The sequence below is a fragment of the Eumetopias jubatus genome, unplaced genomic scaffold, assembly GCF_037043125.1.
Source record: "Eumetopias jubatus isolate StellerSeaLion01/CBP00866 unplaced genomic scaffold, mEumJub1_p1.0 scaffold_9, whole genome shotgun sequence".
Classification (NCBI taxonomy): domain Eukaryota; kingdom Metazoa; phylum Chordata; class Mammalia; order Carnivora; family Otariidae; genus Eumetopias; species Eumetopias jubatus.
In genome coordinates, this window is record NW_028274815.1 from 49,960,306 (window position 1) to 49,986,763 (window position 26,458).

The 26,458-nt window shown below is 36.2% G+C and overlaps 1 protein-coding gene across 4 annotated transcripts in view; it reads right to left on the bottom strand.

Annotated features, from left to right (window-relative positions):
• Nucleotides 1-26,458, bottom strand: part of ALMS1 (ALMS1 centrosome and basal body associated protein) — a 208,625-nt gene that overhangs the window by 13,121 nt on the left and 169,046 nt on the right. For 3 of the 4 annotated variants that reach the window (XM_088026459.1, XM_028116263.2, XM_088026458.1), the window contains one exon: nucleotides 24,203-25,365. In XM_088026459.1, the coding sequence (XP_087882585.1) occupies nucleotides 24,203-25,365 (1,163 nt within the window). Of the gene's footprint in view, nucleotides 1-24,202; nucleotides 25,366-26,458 lie in introns of those variants that run through there. The other variant, XM_088026460.1, reaches the window with a different exon arrangement.

Genomic DNA, 26,458 nt, shown 5'->3' on the forward strand with positions numbered 1-26,458 from the left:
TAAAAAAAAAAAAAGAAAAAAAAAACCTCTGTGAAGATGTGCAGGAACTAGTAACACTGAGTAGCTCTAGAACGGAGAGCTACATGCCTGGGGCGCAGAAGTGGGAAGGACACTATCAAATATTCTTTTATACATTTAAAATTTTGTACCATGTAATTGAATTCCAGTTTAAGAAGTGAAAACAAAACAAAAACATACAGAGAAGAGTGTAGCTATAGAAGTTTCATGGCTCTGGTGAGCTCAACAGAAGTAAAATATATGTTAGGCCAAAGAAACATTCTAGCCACAGAAAGGAAGGTGATAAATCTGCTCTGTCAACATGCTCTCATCATCTGAAGCACAACATGCTTAGTTCAAAGAGACATGTTTAAAAATAAGATATCAGCAAACTTAAGAGACCCAGGAAAGCTGCCAATTTATAGGCAATGGGAGTAGAAAGCATGATCTGTGAAAAATTGTTCAGAGTGAAGACCTGAGAGGAAACACTTCCGGGAAGAAAGCGGGAACCCAAGAGGAACACTGGACCTATTTCCTGTGCATTTTGGGAGCAGAGCTGGGAACACAGTCAGGAGTGCAATGATTGCAGATTTTGATCTCTAGAAGGTAAGACCTTCGATAATGGAGTCTTAGACACCTGAATGAGCTGCCCATGCACAGTGAGGGAGTGGTGGAGCTCTCTGCAAGCAGAAGCTCCAGTGCCTTGTGGTGCAGATGCAGCAGAAATGATGGTCCCTTCCAAGCCTGAGTCTCCTGAACATCCCAAGGGTACAACCAGTCATGGTATGCACCACTGGGTGTGAAATACACATTTACATCTGATTCAAGGAGGAGCCTTGGTGTGTGTTTCTGTTTCTAGTTCAAATCTTTCAGAATAATTCCTGCCTATAAAAAGTCAAACATTTAAAAACAGAAAACAGTCTAAAAATAAATTCCCTCACAATATATTTAGTTAGACCTCTAGGACGGTGAAAAACCAAAGAACAAAAAAAGTGTTTTCAAGGATGTGCAGAAGCTGGAGCCCTCACAGACTGGCTAGTGGGAATGCAAAATGGTGACAGTACTTTGGGTAACAGCGCAGCAGTTCCTCAAATGGTTAAATGTAGAGTTACCATATGCTCCAGTATATATCCGCTCCCAGGCATATGCCCAAAGAAATGAGAACATACACCCACACAAAACTTGTAATGAATGTTCCCAGCAGCCTTGTTAATAATAGCCAAAAAGTAGAAGAAATCCAAATGTCCGTTTACTGCTGAGTGGATAAATAAACTATGTAATGGAATATTATTTGGCAATAAAAAGGAATGAATACACTGCTACAAAGTAGATGAACCCTGAAAACATTAAGTGAAAGAAGCCCGTCACAAAAGATCATGTATCATAGGATTCCATGTATACGAAATGTCCAGAAGCAGCAAATCTATAGAAACAGAAAGTAGATTAGTAACCACAACCAGGGGCCGGGGCAGGGGTGAGAGGTTGGGAAAGTGCAGAATGACTTCGCTAGTGTGTACAGGGTGTTCTTAGCGGGTGTGGAAAGTTTTACAATTAGATTGGGGTGATGGTTGCACAAGTCTGTGAATAATACTAAAACCCACTAAACTGTACACTTTAGGCGAATTTTATGGTATGTGAAAAATCTCAAAAAAGCTGTAAAAATATATTTATTTATTATGCAAACCGAAATAATGTAGATTATGAAGCTTATTTGGAGAACAAGGCTGATGTTCTGTGGTCCTCTATCTCCTGTTAACTGACATAAGAACAATGGAAGGGGACCAACGGTGTCATTTTCATATAATAAAGTGTGAACAATCCCAACAAAAACGTGGGCACTGGATGTTGTCGGATTGACGCAACACTACCCACACTGTGATGAGGGCCATGATGACAGCCATAGAGTCACAACAATCATCAGAACACATTAGGCCTCACTGTGTCTGACAGGCTGTGCCGATGACCCCCCAAGAGACAGCACATCAGTTTTGCTGAATTCATTTATGGATGCTGTTGGTAAACCAAAACAGTTACTCTCCTTAGTCCATGGGAGAGTCCCAGGCATCTCCTCAGACGATCTCATCATCCCTTAGGGCCTGGGTATGAATCAGCTCACTCAGTCCTCTTCAATGAGGCTTACATGAAAAGATTTAAGTGACTACGAATCAACTGACATTAGCCATCATGGTTTCAAGTTTTCTGTTGCACAGTCTTGGAAGAAGACACATGCTGGCTGGCTGCCTGCTTCTGTTTTAATTTCTATTATTATGAGCGCAAACTCACCTGCTGATGCCTTATTCCACAATGGGAAAAGAAAGAAAATTAACTCCTACCATCTCAGAGATATATCGGGCTTTTTCAGTACTTTTTAGTTTAATTAAAATCTAGGTGAGACTCAATTCCCACATTTATTGATCAGAGATACCTTCAAATAGACCCCACCCCCCAAAAGCTTTTCAATTAAAAAATTACTTTTTTAGGTAGAAATTGAGCTTAGGAAAATATATCCAATAAAGGAGAAAGGCCACGTTTCCTTACATGACTCTATATAGCTATTCTTCATATAGGAAATGTGTTATTTCCACCTTCTGCCACTCAGATGCCTGCTGGGAGATGCTTTTCTTTCAGAGGAATGGGTTTATGCTGGTTCACTTATAACCACTGAAGTTTAGGACCAGAGATACACATTGATAAGACAGTGTCAAAATAAGAACTATAGTCTATGGTAACCATAGGACAGTCTGTTCTTGTGAAGAATTTTTAGATATAAGCAGATCACGTGTCAACTGTAGTTTCAATAAAATTTTGATACAGATTTAATTCCCCAAACACAAAATTTTGATATAGATTGTACGGACAGTATTTGTTTGATAGAGATTTTGATATAGATTTATTGATCAGAAACCTGATTCTATCAAAAATTTTTATATCAAAAACTTGATATAGATTAAAGTTTACAGAAGCTCAGGTGGTAACTGTTATTCACCTTTAAAGAATCAGAACTGGGTATTTTTTTCTGCAAGTCTGGTAGATGAGAACTATGAAAAATCCTCCTCAGAACATTAAAAAGGCATTGTGCCTGCATAATAGGTCCTCAGAAAATTTCTTTTATTTTGTTAATCTTCAGACCGGAAGACTTAATTTCAATTATTACCGGTGGCTCAGTCGGTTAAGTGACTGCCTTCAGCTCAGGTCATGATCCTGGAGTCCCGGGATCAAGTCCCGCATAGGGCTCCCCGCTCCGCGGGAGTCTGCTTCTCCCTCTGACCCTCCCCCCTCTCATGCGCTGTCTCTCATTCTCTCTCTCAAATAAATAAAATCTTAAAAAAAAATTTCAATTATTACCTTATTGAACTTGTTCAAATATGCCATTTATTTAAGGCTATACATTTCTCTCCAAATATAGATTTAGTCACATCCCATAAGTTTTGGATATGTGCCTTTACTGTCTTTATTGAAAAAAAAAAAGTGTATTTTCAATTTTTAGTCCTTCTATAACCCAAAAGTTTAGAATGAGGTTTTTAAAAATTTTATCTACTTAATGAAAAAAAAATTATAGTTGTTAAATTCCAACTTTATTGCATTGTGGTTAGAAAATATAAGCTTAGTTATAAATCTTCTACTTTGGGGTTTTGTCAACATTTTGCTTAAGTACAATTAATTTTTGTAAATATTCCATGGGCATTTGGAACAAGCGTGGATGCTGTGTTTTTGGAATTAAGTTTTATGTAGATATTTTAAATCAATCTTATTAATATTGCTAGCAAAATCTTCCATATCTTTTATCTGTTACATGTTAAAATCTGAAAAAATCAATTAAAGTAGCTTACTCTTGTACTTATCACATTCTATATTATAACTGCATCTGGATGAATGGAAAATGAATGCATTCTGGTTGAAAGCACAGCAGTAATTTTGAAAGTCTCTAAAAGACTCTTCCCTCCTTTTGACATTACAGTGGGGATAGGATAGATAGATTCTCAAGACAAATAACATTTAACTAAAAATGAAAAAAAAGGGGGGTACCTAGGTGGCACAGTGGGTTAAGTGTCCGACTCTTGATATAGGCTCAGTTCATCTCAGGGTCGTGAGACGAGCCCCGCATGGGGCTCCGCACTGGGCATGGAGCCTGCTTAAGATTCTTTCTCCCTCTCCATCTGCACCCTCCCTCCCCCGCTTGCACACACATGCACGCTCTCTCTCTCTACAACCAACCAACCCTTGGTATAGAAATTTGTATTTCTAATCTTCTGGCCGAACTAGAAATTATTGGCAGAAAGTGGAAATATAGGAATTTCCATGCATTGCAGTTAGGATACAGACTGGAAAGCAATTTGGTACGAATGTAGGAAACTTATATAGCTTATGATCCAAGAATTCCACTTCTGGGTATATATGGCAAAGACAGTTCACACAGATCCAATGAGGGGTATGGACAAGGGTGTGCACTCCCATTGTTTGTGGTGATGGGAGCTAACAGCAACCTGGGTGCCTACTACAGGGAAAAGTACGTCGGTGAACTGGTAGATGCACTCAGTGGAGTACTATATGACAATCAGAAACCTGATTCTATATATATGTCTAGCAATGTAGATAGATGTTAAAAACACAATGCCTACTGAAAATAAGAAAAAAACGGATGTACCTTTTATATAAATTGAAAACACAGGCACACACAGAATACACATTTTGTAAGAAGTCTTGTAAGCCAAAAGATTTTTACATAACAAGACCAGCCACCTACGGAAAAGTAGGAATGAGGATGCAATGTGGGGATAAAATTTTAAAGAGAGGCCATGAACCTAGGAGTACATTTAACTCAACCCTCAGCACCCGAAGTTAAAAATTTTTTTTTTTTTACTTTATCTTGGCATAGAAACTGTGTATAATACTTTTCTACTCCTATTCTTTCACTCTGCTTCTAGAAGGATTTATTATGACTAGATTGGAGATACAAATAGGTATTTTAGGCAGAAACTAGAACACCATGAAAAGCTTGAGAATCTCCCTTTCCAGCTTATAATTAACATTCTGTGTTTGATCAGTCTGGCTTACCTCACTTTTTTATTAATGTCAAACAAAAACAACTTTAATGGTATCTTATTAGAAAACACACGCTTCTTGTAAAAAAAATCAAAAGACACATTATAAAGGAAAAAAATTATAAACCCATAATTTTAAGATAATTAGTTAATATTTGTTCCAGTCAATATACACAGATGTATATATGACATATATGGTTTACATCTTGCTTTTTATCTCTTAACATATAATGACACGTATCTTTCAGGTTCCAAGATACTACTTTTGATTGTTGTTTCTTTCCATATAGGAGTGTGATTGTAACGACTGATATGAAATCAGCTTGTTTTATAAAAATCTAAGAATCACTGGTAAACATTTATTAAATATTACTAAAGCTCTCATTTTATTCTCTCATGGAGACCCCTTTGTTTGGTAGTTATGTGTTGTGCATTTGCCCAGCTGCTGGAAACATGGTATTTGGCTACATTAGAACAAGGACCTAATGAAATATATCCAAGATCAGCAGTAGGTGTGTGAATCATAAAATAGACACCTGGAAGCTCACTGGTGAAAATGTTAATCATGACTATTTCAGGATGATGAGAATTATGGGTGATTTCCAAGGTCTTTGTATTATCTGAACTCTTTATATTTAGTAAGCTTTTTACCTTTATGCTCAAAATAAATATTTTTGACAAAAAAGAACATTTTTGACAAAATATTTGGTGTTAAAGAGAAGGAAGTAAAGTAGTAGGAACATCAACAGAAACTATCCTGATAGGCAAGTCCTCCACACTCTGTGATGAGGAAAGACATAAAGCATGGTTCTAGTTGAGAGGAAGGAGCCTACAGGAAAGGAAGAAACTGAATATGAGACAGAGAAACACTGAGAAAAGAGATGAATGGATTTTAGAAAACATGACAGCACAGAGATAGGTTTAATGAACCTCTTTTCCATAACTGAAAGATAGGAACAAAAAGTGAAAAGAATATTCAGAATCTAGGGAAAAGAACTCAAACCACAAAATTCCAGAAACACTGGAGAAAAAAGCAGACCAAACTTAAGGAGCCGTCACAAAGCTCTTCCAACACAAAGGGTCACGCAGAAGGGTGAGAGAAGTCAATTCAATTCACAATACTGCACTGATGGCTCAGAGAAGGACTGAGGCAATAAGTGGCTCAGAAGAAAGAAAAATATCCCAACTGGACACATGTTCTTAGTGAAAAAAACAGCACCTTCTGCCATAGCCAGAATGATTTGTTATATACCCTCTTTTGGCCAAGAAGTCAGAAAAAGATCTGGGAAATAATCGCTTCAGTCTAAATATCTTAGCTGCATTACTAACATTTGCTAGAAAAAAATAAGGCCCTAGCTATATCATTGCCTACATGACAATGCCATGAAAGCAGTCATCAGCTGACCCTAAAACAGTACAATAACAAAACTCCAAGGGCATGTCCCACAGAAACTGATAGTTTCCTTATTTCCACACTTGGTAAGGTGGCCGCGGTTTCTGACTTTCGTAACAATGGCAAAGAAAAATGTCACCTACTGTAGCTAGGCAGAGTCCTAGAATTATCTACTATCTTCCTGCCTTTCCCAAATGCTGAGGGGCAAAAGAAATATAAGAAATACACAATTAGCCTTCCAGTGCATGTCCTGGGAAGAGAATTCAAAGCAGTATCTTGCAAACAGGTAATAAAACAGCATAGAGAATTCAACCACGTTCCTTGTGGGTAAATAAACGGTTTCCATAGAATTGTTCAGAGACAAGTAATCTGAAAACAAAAGACAAAAATATATGTAAATATTTTATAGCATTAAAGCAGAAAGGGAAAAAAAAAGAAAATTTATTTTGCAAGAAGGTTTACCCATTTCAGCCAATAAATAATTTGTACTCTCACTCTAGAGAAAATTAAAAAAGAATATGGACCTAATGAAATAGATCCAAGATAAACTAAGACAATAGAAGATTAAAAGACAGTTGACAAAACTAACACAATTCATCAAAAAATTAATTAGTATCTCCTCTGTGTTGGAGAACCAAGGGCAGTCACTAAAGAAAAAAAACTGAAGACAAAAATAATAGTAGTATACCACTGCAATAGAAAACAGACGTTTTATAAAAAAATAAAGAAAACTTAGCCAGTGGGGGGTAGATTACAAATTGAAAAAGTCTCTTAAAATGCAAAGCAGAAACATGAATAGACATATTTCCAAAGAAGACTTATGGACAGCCAACAGACACATGAAAAGACACATGTTGCCATTTGCAAGATCACTGATCATTAGGGAAATGCAAATCAAAACTACAATGAGAGATCACCCTACACCTATCAGAATGGCTAAAAACAACACAAGAAATAATAGGTGGTGAAGATGCAGAGAAAGAGGAACTCTCCTGCACTGTTGGTGGGAATGCAAACTGATGCGGCCACTGTGGAAAATAGTATGAAGGCTCCTCAAAGAGTTAAAAAAGAAGTACCCTAAGATCCAGTAATTGCACTATTTACCCCCCAAAATAGAAAAACACTAATTCAAAAGGATATATGCACCTTGATGTTTATAGCAGCATTACTAACAATAGCCAGAGTACGGAAACAGCCCAAGTGTCCACTGACTGAAGAATGGATAAAGATGTGGTGTGTGTGTGTGTGTGTGTGTGTGTGTGTGTGTGTGTGTGTACACACATATATATAAGAGAATATTATTTAACCACGAAAAATAATGAAATCTTGCCATTTGCAATGACATGGATGGAGCCAGAGCGTATTATGCTAAGTGAAATAAGTCAGTCAGAGAAAGACAAATACCATATGATCTCATTCACGTGTGGAATTTAAGAAACAAAAGGAGCAAAGGGAAAAGAAAAAGAGAGGTAAACCAAGAAACAGACTCTATACAAACTATATAGAAACTATAGAGAACAAACTGATGGCTACCAGAGGGGAGGTGGGCAGGGAGGGGGGGGGGGATGGGTGAAGTAGGTGATGGGGATGAAGCAGGGCACTTGTCGTGATGAGCACTGGGTGATGTACGGAAGTGCTGATCACTATATTGTACACCTGAAACTAATAGTACGCTGTATGTTAACTGGAATTTAAATAAAAACTAACAGAAAAAAAAGTATAAAGAAATATAACTCAGGAATAAAATGACAACCCAATTTTAAAACCCAAATAATCCTTTTAAAGATCTGAATAGACATTTCTCTAAAGAAGCTATAAAGATATACAAGTGGCCAATAAGTTGAACAAAAAGATGTTCAAAAATCAATAGTCATTAGGGAAATGCAAATTAAAACCACAATGAGATACCATTTCATAGTCATTAGGATGGTTATAATCAAAAGACAGACAATAACAAGTGTTGACAAGGATATAGAGAAATTGGATTGGAATATGATCCTAGTGGGAATGTAAAATGGTGCAGCCACTCAAAAGTTTAAACAGGGAGCTCCCATATGGTCCAACAATTCTATTACTAGTTATATACCTAAGAACATTGAAAAAATATGTCCACACAAATAGTTGTATATTGGGGTGCCTGGGTGGCTCAGTTGGCTAGGCATCTGCCCTCAGCTCAGGTCACGATCCCAGGGTCCTGGGATTGAGTCCTGCGTCACGTCAGGCTCCCTGAGCAGGGAGCCTGCCTCTCCCTCTGCCCTCCTCCTGCTTCTGTTTTCTCTCTCTCTCTCAAATAAATAAATAAAATCTTAAAAAAATTTGTATATTAATGCTTATAGCAGCATTTTTCATAATGGTAAAAAATCAGAAACAATCTAAATATCCATCAACTCATGAATAAACAAAATGTTGTATATGTATATGGAATACTGTTCACTTGTAAGAAGCAATGCGTATTGATTCATGCAACAAAATGGATGAACCTTGAAAATATTTAGTGAAAGAAACCAGACACAAAAGGCCATATACCCTATGATTCATTTATATGAAACGTACTGAAAAGGTAAATCCACAGAGACAGAAAGTAGATTAATGGCTGCAGAGTGGGGAGAGGTAGGAGGGGCTGACAAATGACCATTAATGGACATAGGGTTTCTTTCTGGTGTGACAAATATACGCTGGATTTAGTGGTGATGGTTGTATAGCCTTCAAGGAATATGATAAAAAGCAGTGAATTATATATTTAAAAGAGTAAATTGCATAGTGTGTGAATTTTATTTAAAAAATTAATAGAGATTGACCAATACTGAGACATACTATGGGAAAATAACTTACATTAAAAAATATGACAAGAATATAGGAATGAAAATCCAGGACACCACAGGGAAAAATATATCAGGGTTGCCTCTGATATAGAAATATTACATGATTGTGCCCAGAAAAGGGGAGTAAAATTGACAGAATTTTGAATTAAGGATTATCTGTAAGTTTTATATCCAACCAAGTTGTTGTTCTTACATAAAGATAAGAGAAAGATAGTTTCAAATTGTAAGAACTGAAGAGATGCACACTCCTGAATAACTGTTTAAAAATCTAGCCAAATGGGGGCGCCTGGATGGCTCAGATGGTTAAGCATCTGCCTTCGGCTCAGGTCATGGTCCCAGGGTCCTGGGATGGAGCCCCGCATTGGGCTCCCTGCTGGGCGGGAAGCCTGCTTCTCCCTCTCCCACTCCCCCTGCTTGTGTTCCCTCTCTCGCTGTGTCTCTCTCTGTCAAATAAATAAATAAAATCTTAAAATAAATAAATAAATAAAAATCTAGCCAGACAGAATTATTTAAATTAACAGACTCATAAATAGTTATATGAAAAGGCCCTGGTATTTTAAAACTTAATTAATATAAAATGGTTATTTTGCTTGCAATATGGAAGTAATATGTTATAATTCTTGAAAATAAAGCAAGTCAACATAGTAGCAATATTACAATAATGAACTAAGACAAAATTCACAAAATTTTGGTAGGTTGGGGGGGAAGTACGTGTGTGTGTTAGTGGGTGGGAAGAAACAGGACAAGTACAACCAGTTTCTTAAGTTTTCATATGGTGGAGTCAATAGATACTGTTTTATATCTGAGGGTGATGAGAAAGTGGCTTAAGCATGGTATTTAATGAGATTACATGGCTGCCAAGTTATCAGAAAAACAATTCAACAGACACTGAACTCTAGGAAACTGAGGGTTGCTGGAGGGGAGGTGGATGGGGGGGAAGGGATTACTGGGTGATGGGCATTAAGAAGGGCACTTGATGTAATGAGCACTGGGTGTTATATGAAACTGATGAATCACTAAATTCTACCTCTGAAACTAATGAAAAAAAAGAAAAACAATTCAACTCAAAGAAAATCATACAGCAATGAACAAAAGAAGACTGGAAACAGTAGGAAATCATTAAAAATGATAAAATACCCTAAATAACCGAAATAATTTTGAAAAAGGAGAACAAAGCTGAAGGACTCACACGTCTTGATTTCAAAACATATTACAGTACAGTATGGTACAGCAATATAACAGTACTGGCATAAAAACAGACAAATACTTCAATGGACTAGAATAGCCTAGAAAGAAATCCTCATGTATATGGTCAAATGATCTATCATCAAAGGATCTTTGACTCTCGATGCCAAGACTACTCAAAGGGGAAATTTCTTTTCAACAAATGGTGTGGGGAAAACTAGCTATCCATTTGCAAAGAATGAAGTTAATCTTATTTTACACCATCTAGAAAAATTAACTCAAAATGGATTGAAGGCCTAAACATAGATATAAAACCATAAAACTCTTAGAAGAACACATACGGGAAAAATTTCATGGCACTGGACTTGGTAATGATTTCTTGGATATGTTAGCCAAAATTATAGGCAACAAAAGTAAAAATAGACTACAGGGACTACGTTAATATTAAATATATCAAAGGACACAATCAATAAAGTAAAAAGGGAGGAAAAACTTATAAATTATATATCTGATAAGCAGTTAATATCCAGAATATATAAAGAACTACAACTCAATAATCAAAAAAAAGTAACCCAATTCAAGAATAGGCAAAGGACTTGAATAGACATTTCTCCAACAATGATGTACAAATGGCCAACAAGCATAGGAAAAGATGTCCAACATTATCAGAAATGCAAATCAAAAACACAATGAAATACCACTGCATACCCATGGCTACTACCAAACAATGACAACAACAAGAACAGAAACAACAACAAAACAACCAGGAAATAAATGTTGGCAAGGATATGGAGAAACTGAAACTCTTGTGAACTGTTTGGTGGGACTATAAAATGGTGTAGCTGCTGTGGAAAAGTATGGTGGTTCCTCAAAAAATTAAAAATAGAATTACCATATGATCCAACCATTCCACTTGTAGATATATGTCCTAAAGAATTGAAAGCAAGGTCTTGAAGACATATTTGCATGACCATGCTCACAGCAGCATTATTCACAATAACCAAGAGGTGGAAGCAACCCAAATGTCCACTAAGGGATGAATGGATAAACAAAATGTGGTATATACATACAATGGAATATTATTCAGCCTTAAAAAGTAAGAAAATCCTGTCACATGGTACAATATAGATGAATCTTGAAGACATTATGCTAAGTAAAGTAAGCCTGTTACTAAAAGACAATACTCTATGAGTCCACTTACATGAAGTTATCTAAAATCAAGTAAAACCAGGGGCTCAGGGCAGAGGGAAAAGGGGAGTTGCTGTTTAATGGGTAGAGATTTTCCATATTATAATATGAAAAAGTTCTGGAGAACTGTTTCATGACAATGTGAATATATTTAACACTACTGAATTTTACATTTAAAAATGGTTAAGATGATAAATTTTTTGTCATGTGTTTTTTTTTTAACCACATTAAAAAGTTCCCTTGCCTCAGTCTGCAATGGAATTTTGCATAATAAACAGAACAGGAAAAATAATAAGGATATTAAAATTTAAACCAAACATATTTATTATAACCTCACAGTTAAGCAGAATAAATTCACCCCAAAAGAAAAATGCTCAAATTTCGTTGGGGAAAAAAAGTTAAATTTAACTAGATGCTACCTAGACTTGAGCAAAGTGACCAGAAAGGCTAAAAGTAGAAGGATAGGCAAAGAGAAACTGTGCAAATGTAAAGTTTTAAAAATTGCACTGAAGTGGAATCAAAGACAAAACATTAAAAATGGAAAATAAAACTTACTTTGTATGATTTATGGTATAATTCACAGTGAATAAAAAAGTATCATGAATGTTTATGTGCCAGACATAAAAATAAATATACATATAGACCATTAACTGCCACAAAGATAAATCAACCTTCAAATATACTTTTTTTTAAAAAAACTTCTTTGCCATCTCCCATTTATTTACCATCAATATTTTAAGCTTGTGTGTCTAGCCAACTCTTGTGCATGACAACACTGTAGCTTTTTTAAAGTAAGCTCTACACCCAATGTGGGGCTTGAACTCACAACCCCAGGATCAAGAGTCACATGCTCTGCCGACTGAGCCAGCCCGGCACCCCTAAGTACATTCTTTGAAGTCCTTAACAGACCAAGGAAACCAATATTTGGGAAAAATATAATTAATAAAGGTGAATGACCGGGTATAACTGGAATGTCATACTCTATATGGAGACTCTACCTCCTTTATAATACCCTTGGAGTACGTGTTCATACATCAAGCCACAAAGAAAATCTCTATAATATTCTTAAAACAGAAATGGAACTGAATACAATCTCTGATCACAATACTTTAAAATTATAAGTTCATATGTAGTGACAATAAATCCAGCTTTAAGAATCTTTTTTTTTTTTAATTATCCCCTAAACTTTCCTCTTGGATCAAACAGGAAATCCAAAGGTACAACTATAGAACATCTAGAAAATACTACTAATAAAAATACCACAAACTTAAATCTACTATATATATATATATATATATATATATATATAGTTTCCATTTAGGGATCTAAAGAGTCAGATAAAGCAGCCCTCCATCCTTATAACACCCCCACCATCACCACCATCACCACCATCATCACCACCATCACCACCACCACCACCACTACCAGAAGTGTATCAATTTTAAGTTCGTGACTTTTCTTGAAGCTATCAGAAAGTTGAGATCACAGGTCAACCTTGGCCCAAAATCTAAGGAGAAATTGTTGCCTGCAGGGAGATATGAGACACGAGCACCAGATCAACTGGAGGAGATACAAGTGGACAATATTAAGAAGGATGGAGACTGGATTAGGTAGAGACCAAGTATACACTGGCAAGAATGTGAAGCCCTTGGGAGCTACAGAAATTGGGGGAGTCTGCACCTTCTTGCTATTCTTCTATAAACTCCACCAGGAAAAAGAAGAGTTTATTCAAGTGTCTATTATAGTGCAGACCCAGGAAACAGGAAGAGTAGCTGTTGTGGGACGGGTTACAAAACTCTACCTTGGAGGGATGTTAGCAAAATCAGTAGAATAAGGACTTCCAGGGACCTGTCACCAAAAAACCTGGCAAGAACTGTCAAAAAATCAACTTCATCAGAATTCTAGAAGATAGTCAAAGGTTTATGGCAACTAAGTGAAAACCTGAGCAAGAGCAAGGCCACCTAAACAAGATACGAGAGCTTTGTGGCTATTAGCTTAGCCTTCTCAGGCATGGCACTGAAGACAGCAGCCTGCATTCACAGTGTAGATACTTGCTTCCAAAGGAAGCACAGAGAGTATGTTGTTCCCACGGAATTGTTTCTCTGAACCTTCCTGAGTACTCCCTAAAGGATTCACACAAGGGGGCATATCTTTGTTTCACTAAGCTTGGAATTCTTTTGGGGCATTTTAAAGGATGGAATTTCCTTGAAAACTAAATGAAAAAGGCATTACTGCAAAGGGAAAGCAAGGAAGCATGCAATAAATAAATAAATAAAATGGATGAATGAATAAACAAACAAATAAATAAAAGTTGGTTGAAACACTAGGCACACTGAAAGCCAGGTAGAAAAGCAGGAATTCTGGGGAAATGGGGTTTTGAAAATCTCCCATGAACCCCAGGGAAACTAGAAAGTGCATGCACAGGGCAGAATGCATGGGCAGAAAAGACCTGAGAAGACCATACAGTTTCACAACTGGCTGATCTGTAGGTTCAGTGCAAGCTCGAAATTTGGCTAAGGCAGAGTTGTAAATGGCCTATCTAAGCACTAGAGTCCCTAATACAAAGATAATCTACAAAAAACTGGCGAAATTTTTTCCCCTTTCCTTCCTTTTCTTTTTTTGCTTTCTCTTGATTCCAGGCACTTAAGGCTATCTGTCAAACAACTAGCTGACTAATGAGCTAAAGAAACAGAGACATCAGAGACCAAAAATACAGTCTGTATAAAAATAGTTTAGAAAAATCACTAAACATACCAACAACTTTAACCCATAACAAGCAGTAACAACAAACCCTAGGGAGTGGGGAGGATAATCTGATTTCCAGAGTTATCACATCACAATATTCAAAATGTCAAGTTTTCAACCAAAAGTTACAAGGCATCCAACCAAGAAAGTATGGGACATTTATAAGAAAAACAAAATGAACAGAAACTGCCCATCAGGAAGCAGAGACATTGAACTTACCCTACAAAGACTTTTTTTTTTTTTAACTCTACAAAGACATTATATCAACTGTCCTAAATATGCTTGAAGAGCTAAAGGAAACCATGGACAAATAAACAAGGAGAATGATGTCTCACCAAATAGAGATTATCAATAAAGAAAAATAAAAAGGAAACAAATAGAAATTATGAAGCTGAAAAGTAAAATAACTGAAATGAAAAATTCACCAGAGCAGTTCAACAGTGTATTTGAACAGACAGATGAATCTGTGAAGTTGAAGGCAGAATAAATGAAAATATCCAGTCTGAGGGACAGAATGAAAACAGAATAAAGAAAAATGAACAGAGTCTAAGAGACTTACAGAACACCATCAAGCTTACATGCCACATGGAAGGTGGGAGAGCCAAAAGGAGAAGAGTCAGAAAGAATATTTGAAGAAATAGTGGTTGGTAAGAGACATGGATCTAAAATTGAAGTTCAATGAACTCCCAGTAGGAGAAGCTCTCCACACCAAGACACATAATAATCAAACTCTTAAAAGTCAGGGATAAAGAAAGAATCTTGAAGCAGTAAGTGAAGAGACGCGTAACCTAGAAGGGATCATCGGTAAGTTTAACTGCCACCTTCTCCTAAGAAATGATAGAAGCCAACAGGGAGCAGGATGGCATTTAAAGCGAGGCGAGAACTGAAAAAAGAAATCTGTACCTGGCAAAGGTGAAGATGTATCTGGCAAAAATGAAGGTGAAACTCAGACCCTCCCAGAAAAAAAACAAAGGTTGAAAGGATTCATTGCTGGAAGACTTGCCCTACAAGAAATGCTAAAGGGACTCCTTCAGGCTGAAATGAAAAAACAAGAGGCAACATGTGAAGCCATGTGAAGCAATAAAACCATATGATGCCATATGAAGAAATAACACTGGTAAATGTAATACATAGGTAAATATAAAAGTCAGTAATATTGTATTTCTGGTTTGTAACTCCCCTCTCTTTTCCTGTAAGATTTAAAAGACAAATGCATAGGGGCGCCTGGGTGCCTCAGTTGGTTAAGTGTCCCACTCTTGATTTTGGCTCAGGTCATGAGATTGAGCCCCATCTCGGGCTCCAGGTTGGCTGTGGAGTCGGCTTGGGATTCTCTCCCTCTGCCCCTCCCTGACTCAAGTGCACAAATGTTCTCTTTCTCTAAAAAAAAACCAACAAAAGACGAATGCATAAAAAATAATTATAAATCTATGTTAATGGCTACACAGAAAGTCTAAAGATGTAATCTGTGATTATAACAATTAAAAGGGTGAGAGGCATGGGTGCCTGGGTGGCTCAGTCAGTTAAGTGTCCTCTTTCGGCTCAGGTTATGATGCCTGTGGTCCTGGGATTGAGCCCTCCATCGGGCTCCCTGCTCAGTGGGGAGCCTGCTTCTCCCTCTCCCTTTGCCCCTCCCCCTGCTCATGCTCTCTCAAGTAAATAAATAATAAATACATAAATAAAATTAAGAAATAAAATCTTAAAAAATAAAATCCTAAAAAATAAATAAAAGGGTGAGAGGCAGAGAAATATCGAAGTGGGAGTTTTTGTGTATTATTTAAGCTAGACTGGTATCATTTCATGTTACATATTATGTTATAGATGTAAGATGTTAATTGTATCCCCAAGGTAAGCACTATGAAAATAAATATAAAGGAAAGGAAATGAGACAGGAACCAAAATGGTTCATTATAGGAAATCAGTTAAATACAAAGGCAGGAATAGAGGAATTGAAAAAGAAAAAATTTATAGAAGATATAAACAAATGGCAAAATTGCCAAAGTAAGTCCTTTCCTATCAGTAATTATTTTAAATGTAAATAGACTGAACTCTCCAGTTAGACGGGAGAGATGGCAAAATGGATTTTAAAAAACATGAGCCACTTATGTGTTGTCTAAAAAAGACTTCATTAATTCATTCATTTAAAAAACTGAGGCAAAATATTTTTAAAGATTTATTTGTTTGTTTTGGGAGGGGAGGGGCAGAGGGAGAGAATCTCAAGCACTCTCTGCTGAGTGTGGACCCAGGCAGGGGCTCGATCTCACGACGCTGAGATCACAACCTGAGCCGAAATCAAGAGTCGGATGCTCAACTGACTGAGCCACCCAGGCTCCCCAACTAAGGCAATTCAGTAAGATCATACAGACACATGCACTGAGGCTGTTTTCTTATACAGCTGATCCTTGAACAACACAGGAAAAAGGGGTACTGACCCCTGAAGGTAGCAGTAAATCCACGTCTAACTTTTGACTCCACCTACATTAACTAATAGCCTACTACTGATGAGAAGCCTTATGATAACATAAACAGTTGTTTAACCTACATTTTCTATATGTTAGATATATTACAAACTGTATTCTTATAATAAAGCTAGAGAAAAGAAAATGTTATTATTATTAAGAGAGTCATAAGAGAAAATACATTTGCAGTATAGCACTGTATCGAAAAAAATCTACATATAAGTAGATATTTCACACCTATGTTGCTCACATCCATGCTGTTCAAGGCTCAACTATAATAAAATGACATAGAGCAGGATTGGTGCTTTAGCCCATTTCAATTAGACTAAATATCATATTCTTAAGAATAGGATTTGTTGTTGCTGCTACCCTAGTAGTTCCTTTCATCAGAAGGGGTCTGATATGTGTGTTAGTCTGGCAATACCCTACAATCCCAGGCCACTACTTCCAGAACCCATTTAGTCAGGACTTTTGGGTGAGAAAGAAATCCACACTCAGGAAAGGCTGACCCTCAGTCCTGTCTTTATCACAAGTCCATCCTGCAAACTGTCAGTGTGTGGCAGCCTATACTGGGAATGTTATAGGTGCCATACCATTTTTACCAGATGTTATTAATGGAATGAAGTCATTCCGCTCTGGTCCCCTCCACAGCACCCACCAGAAAAGGACAGGGTCCTCAACCAACCCCATAGAAAATATACAGCCCAAACTGCCATCCCCTTGCTGTCCCCCATCCCCCCCCTCCATTTTGAAAAAGACTTACTTTAGATCCAAAGACACAGTATTTGAAAGTAAAAGGATGGAAAAGATATCCCATGCAAAGAGTGGTAATGAAAAGAAAGCTGGGGAGGCTCTACAAATACAAGAAAAAAGAAACTTTGAGTTAAAAATCATTACAAAAGATAAAGAAGGGGATTATTTATTGATAAGGGGTCAACCCATGAAGAAGATATAACAATTATGGACATATACATACTGACAACAGAACTTCAAAATATATGAAGCAAAAATGGACAGAACTGAATGGAGAAACAGTTCCACATTAATAGCGGCAGACTTCAATATAATAGAAAAACTAGATAAAAGACCAGTAAGGAAACAGGGGACTTGAATAACACTATAAACCAACTAGACCTAATAGACATATACAAAACACTCTAACCAACAGCAGCATGATCCTCTCAAGTGCACATGAAAATTCTCCACAAGAGACCATATGCTAGGCTATAAAATAAGTCATAATAAATTTAAAGGGACTGAAATAATACAAAGTTTATTCTTTGACCACAGTGGACTGAAACTAGAAATCAACACCAGAAAGAAATTTGGAAAATAAACAAAAATGTGGTAATTAAATAGTCAAACTATTAATGGCCAAAAAAGAAACTACAAGGGAAATTAGAAAATACTCTGAGATGAATGAAAATGAAAACAAAACATACCAAAACTTTGGAAGGCAGTGAAGGCTGAATTCAGAAAAAAATTAGTATCTACACAAGCAGTGCTCAGAGGAAATTTGTAATGGTAAACACCTATTCCAAAAAAATAATAATAATTTCATAATTTTTTTCTTCCAGGTTTTTATTTAAATTCCCATTAGTTAACATACAGTTTCAGGTGTAGGATTTAGTGATTCATCACTTACATAGAATAATAATTTTAAATCAATAATCTAACTTTAAACTGTAAGGAAAGAGAATAAAAAGAGCAAACTAAACCCAAAGCAAGCAGAAGTAAATCATAAAGATTAGAGTGGAGATAAATGAAATTGTGACTAGAAAAACAATAGAGATGGATAAATTCTTATAAACACATACACTACAAAAACTGACTCAAGAAGAAACAAAATCTGAGTAGACTTACAACAAAGATATTGAATCAGCAATAAACATTTCCCCAAAGAAAAACACGACTAGTGGCTTCACTGATGAATTCTACCAAACATTTAAAGAAAGTATCAATCATTAACACTAGTTCTTCCCAAACTCATCCAAAAAATAGAAGATGAGGGACAATGTCCTAACTCATTTTATGAGGCGGCAGACAAAGGTATCTTAAGAAAACCATAGGTCAATATCCCTTAGAAATAGAGATGCAAAAGTCCTCTTCAAAATTCTAGCAAAGTGAATCCAGCAGCAGATGACAAGAATTACACATCAAGACAAAGGAATATTTAAGGACTTATCGCAGGAATGCAAGGTTGATTCATTAAATGATTATCAATATATACCATATTAATAGAATAAAAGAAAAAAAAAAGACACATGTGATCATCCCAGTAGATGCTGATGCATCTGGCAAAAGCCACAACCCTTTTATGGTAAAATTACTCATCAAAAAAGAAAAAAAAAAAAAGGGCACTTCCTTAACATGATAAAAGTCATATATGAAAACTCAAAGCTAACATCATTTTCAAGGGTGAAAGACTAAATGCTTTCCTTCTAAGATCATGAACAAGACTATGACGTCCACTTTTGCCACTTCTATGTGACACTGTTGGGTCTGGAAGTTCTAGCCAGACTAATTAGGCAAGAAAAATAAATAATGGGCACCCAAATTGGAAAGGAGGAAGTAAGACTATCTCTATTTACAGATGACATGATCTTATATGTAGAAAATCCTAAAGAATCCACAAGAGAACTGTTAGGAGTTAACAAATGAATTCAGTAAAGTTACAGGGTACAAAACCAACATGCAAAAATTAATTATGTATCTATATAGTAGCAATAAGTAATGCAAACATGAAATTAAGAAAACAATTACACTTAAAATAGCATCAAAAAGAAAACTTACTAAAATTAATATGGAATTTCAAGGGACTCTGAATAGCCAAAACAGTCTTAAAAAAGAAGAAAAAGTTGTAGGTCCTACACTTTCTGATTTCAAAATTAATTACAAAGATACAATAAACTGAAACCAGCATGGTATTGGCATAAAGAAAGACATAACGACCAACAGAATAGGACAGAAAGCCCAGAAATAAGCCCTCACATATATGGTCAAATGATTTTTGATAAGGGTGCCAAGACCATTCAATGGGGAAAAGAGTGTTTTTTCAACAAATGGTGCTGGGACATGTAGATATCCACATGCAGAAGAATGAGTTGGAGACTTACTTTGCACCATATACAAAAAATTGCCTCAAAATGGATTAAAAACCTAAACATGAGACCTAAAACCATAACCTCTTAGAAGAAAACAGAATAAAACCTTAATGACATTGCATTTGGCAATGATTTCCTGGATATGACACCAAAAGCATAGGCACCAAAAGCAAAAATAGACAATTTGGACTATACCAAAATTAAAAATGCCTGTGCATCCAAGGACAAAATCAACAGAGTGAAAAGGCAATCCACGGAGTAAGAAAGAATATTACAAATTAGGTAGAAGAGGCTAATACCCAGAATATATAAAGAACTCCTACAACTCAACAACAAACTTGAGTAAAAACCAGGCAAAGGACTTGAATAGGTATTTGTCCAGAAATGATATACAAATAACCAATAAGCACATAAAAATGTTCAACATCACTAATCATTAGAGAACTGCAAATTGAAATACAATGACATACCACTTCACGCCCATTAGGATGGCTACTATAAAAAAACAAAACAAGTGTTGGCAAGGATGTGGAGAAATTGGAACCCTTGTGCACTGTTGGTGGGACTGTAAAATGGTGCAGCTGCTATGGAAAATAGTATGGTGACTCCTCAAATAATTAAAAACAGAATTATATGATTCAGCCATTCCACTTCTGGCTATATACCCCTAAACTGAAAGGAGGCTCTTGAATAGATATTTGCACACCCATATCCGCAGCAACATTATTCACAATAGTCAAAAGATGGAGTAACCCAACTGCCTATAGACAGCTGAATGGATAAACAAAATGTGCTATATACATATTACCATTTACCCTTAGAAAATAAGAAAATCCTGTTACATGCTACAGCATGGATGAACCTTCAAGATATTTTACTAAATGAAATCAGCCTATTACTAAAAGACAAATAATATGATTCCATTTATATGAGGTACCTAGAGTAGTCCAATTCATAAAGACAGAAAGCAGAATGGTGGTTGCAAGGGGTTGAGCATAAGGTGGAACGAGGAGTTTGAGTGGGTATAGAGTTTCAGTTCTGCAAGATAAAAAAGAGTTCTGGAGATGGAGGATGGTAATGTTTGCACAGTGACAGGAATGTACCTAGTACCACCAAGGTGCACACTTAAAAATGGATAAGATGATAAATTTTGTTATATGTATTTTACCACAATTAAGAATAAAAAAAGAAAGAGAACAAGAAAATCAAATAAGAATAAATTTAACCATGAAGGTGCAAGACTTGGACAATGAAAACTACAAAACATTGCTGGAAGAAATTAAAAACCTAAATAAATTGATAGACATTCTGTGTTCACAGACTGGAAGACTTAATGTTAAGATGGCAATAAACTCCAAACCAACCTACAGATTTGAACCAATTAACATCAAAATCCCAATGACCTTTGGGCAGAAATGGAAAAGCTGATCTTAAAATTCATTTGGAAATACAAAGGGGCTGAACAGCCAAAGTAGTCTTGAAAAAGAACAAAACTGGAGAACTCATGCATCTCAATTTTAAAACTTACTACAAAGATACAGTTACCAAAAACATTACGGTAATGGAATACAGCTAAGCATGTAGATCAAAGGAATACAATGGAGGGCCCAGAAATAAACCTTCACATCTATTGTCAATTGATTTTTGACAAGAGTGCCAAGACCATTCGATGGGGAAAGAATAGTCTTTTTAACTACTGGTGCTAAGACAACTGGATATCCATGTGGAAAAGAATGATGTCATATCATACACAAAAATTAACCCAATATACATCAAATATGCAAAGGAAAGAGCTAACAAGTATAAAAGTCTTAAAAGAAAATATAGAGCTAAATCTTCAAGACTTTGGATTTGGCAATGGTTTCTTAGATATGACAACAAAAGCACAAATAACAAAAGAAAAAATAGGATTTCACCAAAAGTAAACGGTTATGTATCAAGGACAGTAATAAGCTCTCCCAGAGAGTGGGAGCAAATATTTGCAAATTATATATTCAATAAGAATCTACAATCCAGAATATATAAAGAACTCTTGCTCAAAAACAAAAAGACAAACAACTTAATTATAAGTGGGCAAAGACTTGAATAGATGTTTCTCCAAAGAACACATATATATATATGGCCAACAAGCACACAAAAAGATGTTTAATGTCATTAGCCATTAGGAAAGGGAAAGGCAAATCAAAACCACAATCAAAATGACAATGAGTATGAGATACCACTTCACACCTACTAGCATGGCAAAAAAACGCCACAAAACAAAGTAAATAAAAAGTGCTGGTGAATGTGGAGAAATTGGAACCCTCAGACATTGCTGGTGGGAATATAAAATGGTGTATCCTCTACGGAAAACAGTTTGATAATTACTCAATAAACTAAACACAGAATTACCATATGACCCAGTACTTCCACTCCTAAGTATATACCCAAAAGAACTGTACACAGGTGTTTAAATAAAAAGTGGTATACAGTAGCCAAAAGATGGAAACAACCTAAATGTCCATGAACAGATGAATGGATAAATAAAATGCAGTATATACTCGCAATGAAGTATTATTCAGCCATAAAAAGCAATAAAGTACTGATACATGCTAGGACATGGATGAATCTCAAAAATATGCTAAAGTGATAGAAGTCTGACATAAAGGTCATATATTGTATGATTCCATTTATATGAAATATACAGACTAGGCACCAGAGAGTGAGTGCTTAACGATTATGAAGTGTCTACCAGAGGGATGAAAAAGTACACAAACCAGATAGTGGTGCTGATGTAAAACACTGTAAAACTCAGTGTCACTGAACCGTATACTTTAAAATGGTTAAAACTGTAAACTTTATGTAAAGTGTGTGTTTCACCACACACAAAAAAACCCTCTATCAAGATCTTTTTTCCCTATCTCCTCTATGGAACAAAAAGCCTTCATCTGTATCATTCCCGATTCTTCACCTACTTTAAAGAAAAAAAGTCATATTGTACTATTTATACATGTAATCATTATCATTTAATACCTACCAAAAACTCAATTATGAGAAATATTTATGGCAAATTGTCTGAATGTCTTGTGTCTCCTTTCCTCTAGACAAGTGGTCTCTAAATTTTTTGATCATGCAGTCCTACTGATAAAGTATTTTTGAGCACAAATCACTGAAGCAGATATTTATTTATAAAGTTTTAAATTATGACTGTACTCATATATTATAAAAGATATACAGAAATATAAATTTTAAAAGGTTGAGAAAAATAAATATAAATCTAACTTTTTTTTTTAACACCTTTCTTTCTATACCCTAATGACCCATTCTGCAAGCATCCTTCTTTGGAGAGCACTCCTTTAGATACCCTAAATTTTATTCTTGGGTTAAAGTAATAGTCCGCACTCGCTGACCCCTTGAAATCTACCTTTACTGAACTCCCTAACCTAAGGTCATATTAACCTTACGGGTGTTGTTACCGAATCTCTTGTAAGGATGCTGTTGAAGACTCTTATATACACCGTGTGCCTTCTTTATGAGGATAGATAAGAGAAATTTCTCGTAGGTCTTAGTATCAGAAATATCTATAATGCTTTTGAAAATTTAGTTTGTTTTTATATTACAGACTTACGTAATTGATCACAAAATTCTAGCAACACCAACTGCTAGAAAATAGAGCGAAATTTGTGGCTCACTTCTAGCAACCATACCCACATGTATATTGCTCTCCCAACTTGTCTTCCCATCACTCACAACCCTTCATTTATTTATTTTTAAAAATCATGTTGTAGCTCACCCCTCCCTGGCTTCAATTTAATTTTCTATTGTTCTAATTCTTCATTTACTAAAAAAAAAAATCATTATTTTATTACTTATATATGTGTGTGTGTATATATATATGTGTATGTGTATATCTATGTATGTGTTTAAAAGCACCTCAAAATTTCTTGAAAGACAGGGAGGAACGAATAAACAAAAAAAGCCAGGCACTATTGTTCAGAATGGAGATCATCCTAAATTGGAAGCTCCCCTGTGCCAGGGGTACACTTTGCAGATTCTGAAGCATTTAGCAGCAAAGCCCTTCGTCCAAAGGGCAATTCGTAACTGAGTTTTGATGAAAAGAATGACAACTCACAATAGCACTGTACTACACTTTCTCACTCTTTTCCAGTTGGTAAGAAATGTTAAAGTGAGGAAAGGGCAATTGGCTTTTTGTTCACCTGTGTGCAAAGCTTAACTAAAAAGTCCATGAAAAAGGCAGTCACAATGCCAGATGGAATTTGTAGCCATGTACCTGGATGTGTTTCCTTCTGGTGTGCTCAGAAGTCATTTGGGGATGACCCGTATTCAATGCTTTCTTGTTCTTCTTGTTCCGCCTCTCAAAGTATCTTCTCTGATGGTCGGTGAGGCTGCTGTATAATTTAATTCGCCTGGGTGACAGACAAACTCTTTCCTGGCCAAAAGCTTGGATCAGTCGGGCTGTGTCAATGGTAGAAATAGAGCTGCTCCTCTCATGCAAAGCCACCTCTCTATCTGTTTGGGTCAATATGTCTGATTCCACAGGAGAAGTGGTGGTGGAAACGATGTTGGTGGGGGTGTCTGTAAGCAGCTCACTCTCCTCTGAGGGTCTAGAATCTGAAGAAGTATTGTTTTTATAATGAAAACTTGGCTGTTTTCTCAGGATATACTTATCAAATTTAATCTGTTCAATTTTAATCTGATTGGGTTTCCCAGCTTGATGAGTAGAAAGCACCTTGCTTTTTTTAAGCTCTCCTGCAGTTTTATGGAATTTCTCTAGGCTCTTATACCGCTTCTTTTTCTGAAGCTTGTTTTTCTGCTGTTGCTGTCTACCACTCCATTCCTTAACATCTCGTTCCCCTTTGCTGTCATCCTGTGTGCTTTCAGAGGTCCGGAGAGAGTATGTGATGGGATTCTGAAGAAGTTTAGCCAAACGATCAAGTCGCTCCACCAAGGATAGTTCTTTCCTGTCACTGAACTCAGGAGGTTTCTGTTGCCTCTTTCGTTCCTGATACTTGTTCCAGAGTTCATTCAAACTCACAGTGTGCTGAGCTGTTGGCTGTGGGGTGACATTATGATCCTTTTTTTGATCATTAATTTGTTTGTCACTTTTTGGATAATCTCTAGCCCGACTTTTAGCAGTATGCATCACTTCGTTTTCCAAGTTTACATTGATACTGAGGCTCTCTATTCTGGTATAATCTGCCTTTGTCTTTTCCATGTTTTGATGAGGGGAAGGAAGACGAGTGTGTTCTCTTTGTTTGTCTGGATGATGCTGAAAGACATCTTTCCAAGAATGTCTCATGAAAACACTCCTCCCTAAGGATTCATGGCAAAAATCTTGATCACTTGGTAGGTGCACTGGATGATGAAAGTAAAACTTGGCCGACCTGAAGACAGAATGGGTAGTATTTTCAAATTCTGAATGACATTTGGACTCTGAAAAGGAGAAAGAAAAAGATTTTAAAGGACTTTCAAAATATTTGCATTCCGTTTAGAAATGATATCCACACTTAATTCTCTAGATAGAGAACAAAGACCTAAGGAAAGAACAGTTTTAGCTAAAGTTTCAGGAATTCACTGCCTACACAAAGGATTCTAGCCATGTGCCTACAGGCCAGATGACACAATAAAACTTTAAAGGACTAAGGGTCAAAAGACTTGGATTCTAGGTTAGATTCTGCCATAGACTGGCTGTGTGACCTTAGGAAGGTACTTTAGTTCTCTGGATTATAACAGCAACTGTTATATATTCACTGCCTGCTACATGTGGAATATTACGATATGTGCGCTCTATCTTTTTTCCTTTCATCTTGTTGATAAAACAGAAGGAGGTACTGTTAACCTTATTTTCAGCTAAGAAACCTGAGATTTCATTTTCATCATCAGTAATTAAACAGGTGGGATTAAAAAAAACTCTTCATGTGCCTTAGAGGCTTTTAAAATTCCTTTCTCTGAACCATCTTCACATTTCCCCCCAATTTTTTTTATTGTGGTAAAATACACCTAACATAAAATTTACCATCTGTGGGTGCCTGGGTGGCTCAGTTGGTTAAACGACTGCCTTCGGCTCTGGTCATGATCCTGGAGTCCCGGGATCGAGTCCCGCTTCTCCCTCTGACCCTCCCCCCTCTCATGCTCTCTATCTCATTCTCTCTTTCAAATAAATAAATAAATAAAACCTTTAAAAAAACTTACCATCTTCATCTTCAGTTTTTGACAGTCATTATTCTAATGTCAAAACAGGCATTTTTAGATATAAGAACATCTTACAATTATAAACCCTAACTGTAAACAATAATATACACATTTCTGGAGTTCCAAGTCATGTGTAGAAACAAAGATATATACATGCAACAAAGTAACACTTGTGACTATGGGATCCTTTTTGCCCACACTATAGATTAGTGGCAACCAGAATTTTCATTACTCTGAGAATCCCTAAGACATTTCCCCAGACTACAGTAAGATACATGGATCTGCTTTTATACCTAAAGTATAAAGACTCTCAAACCTCCGAACAAACAAAAGT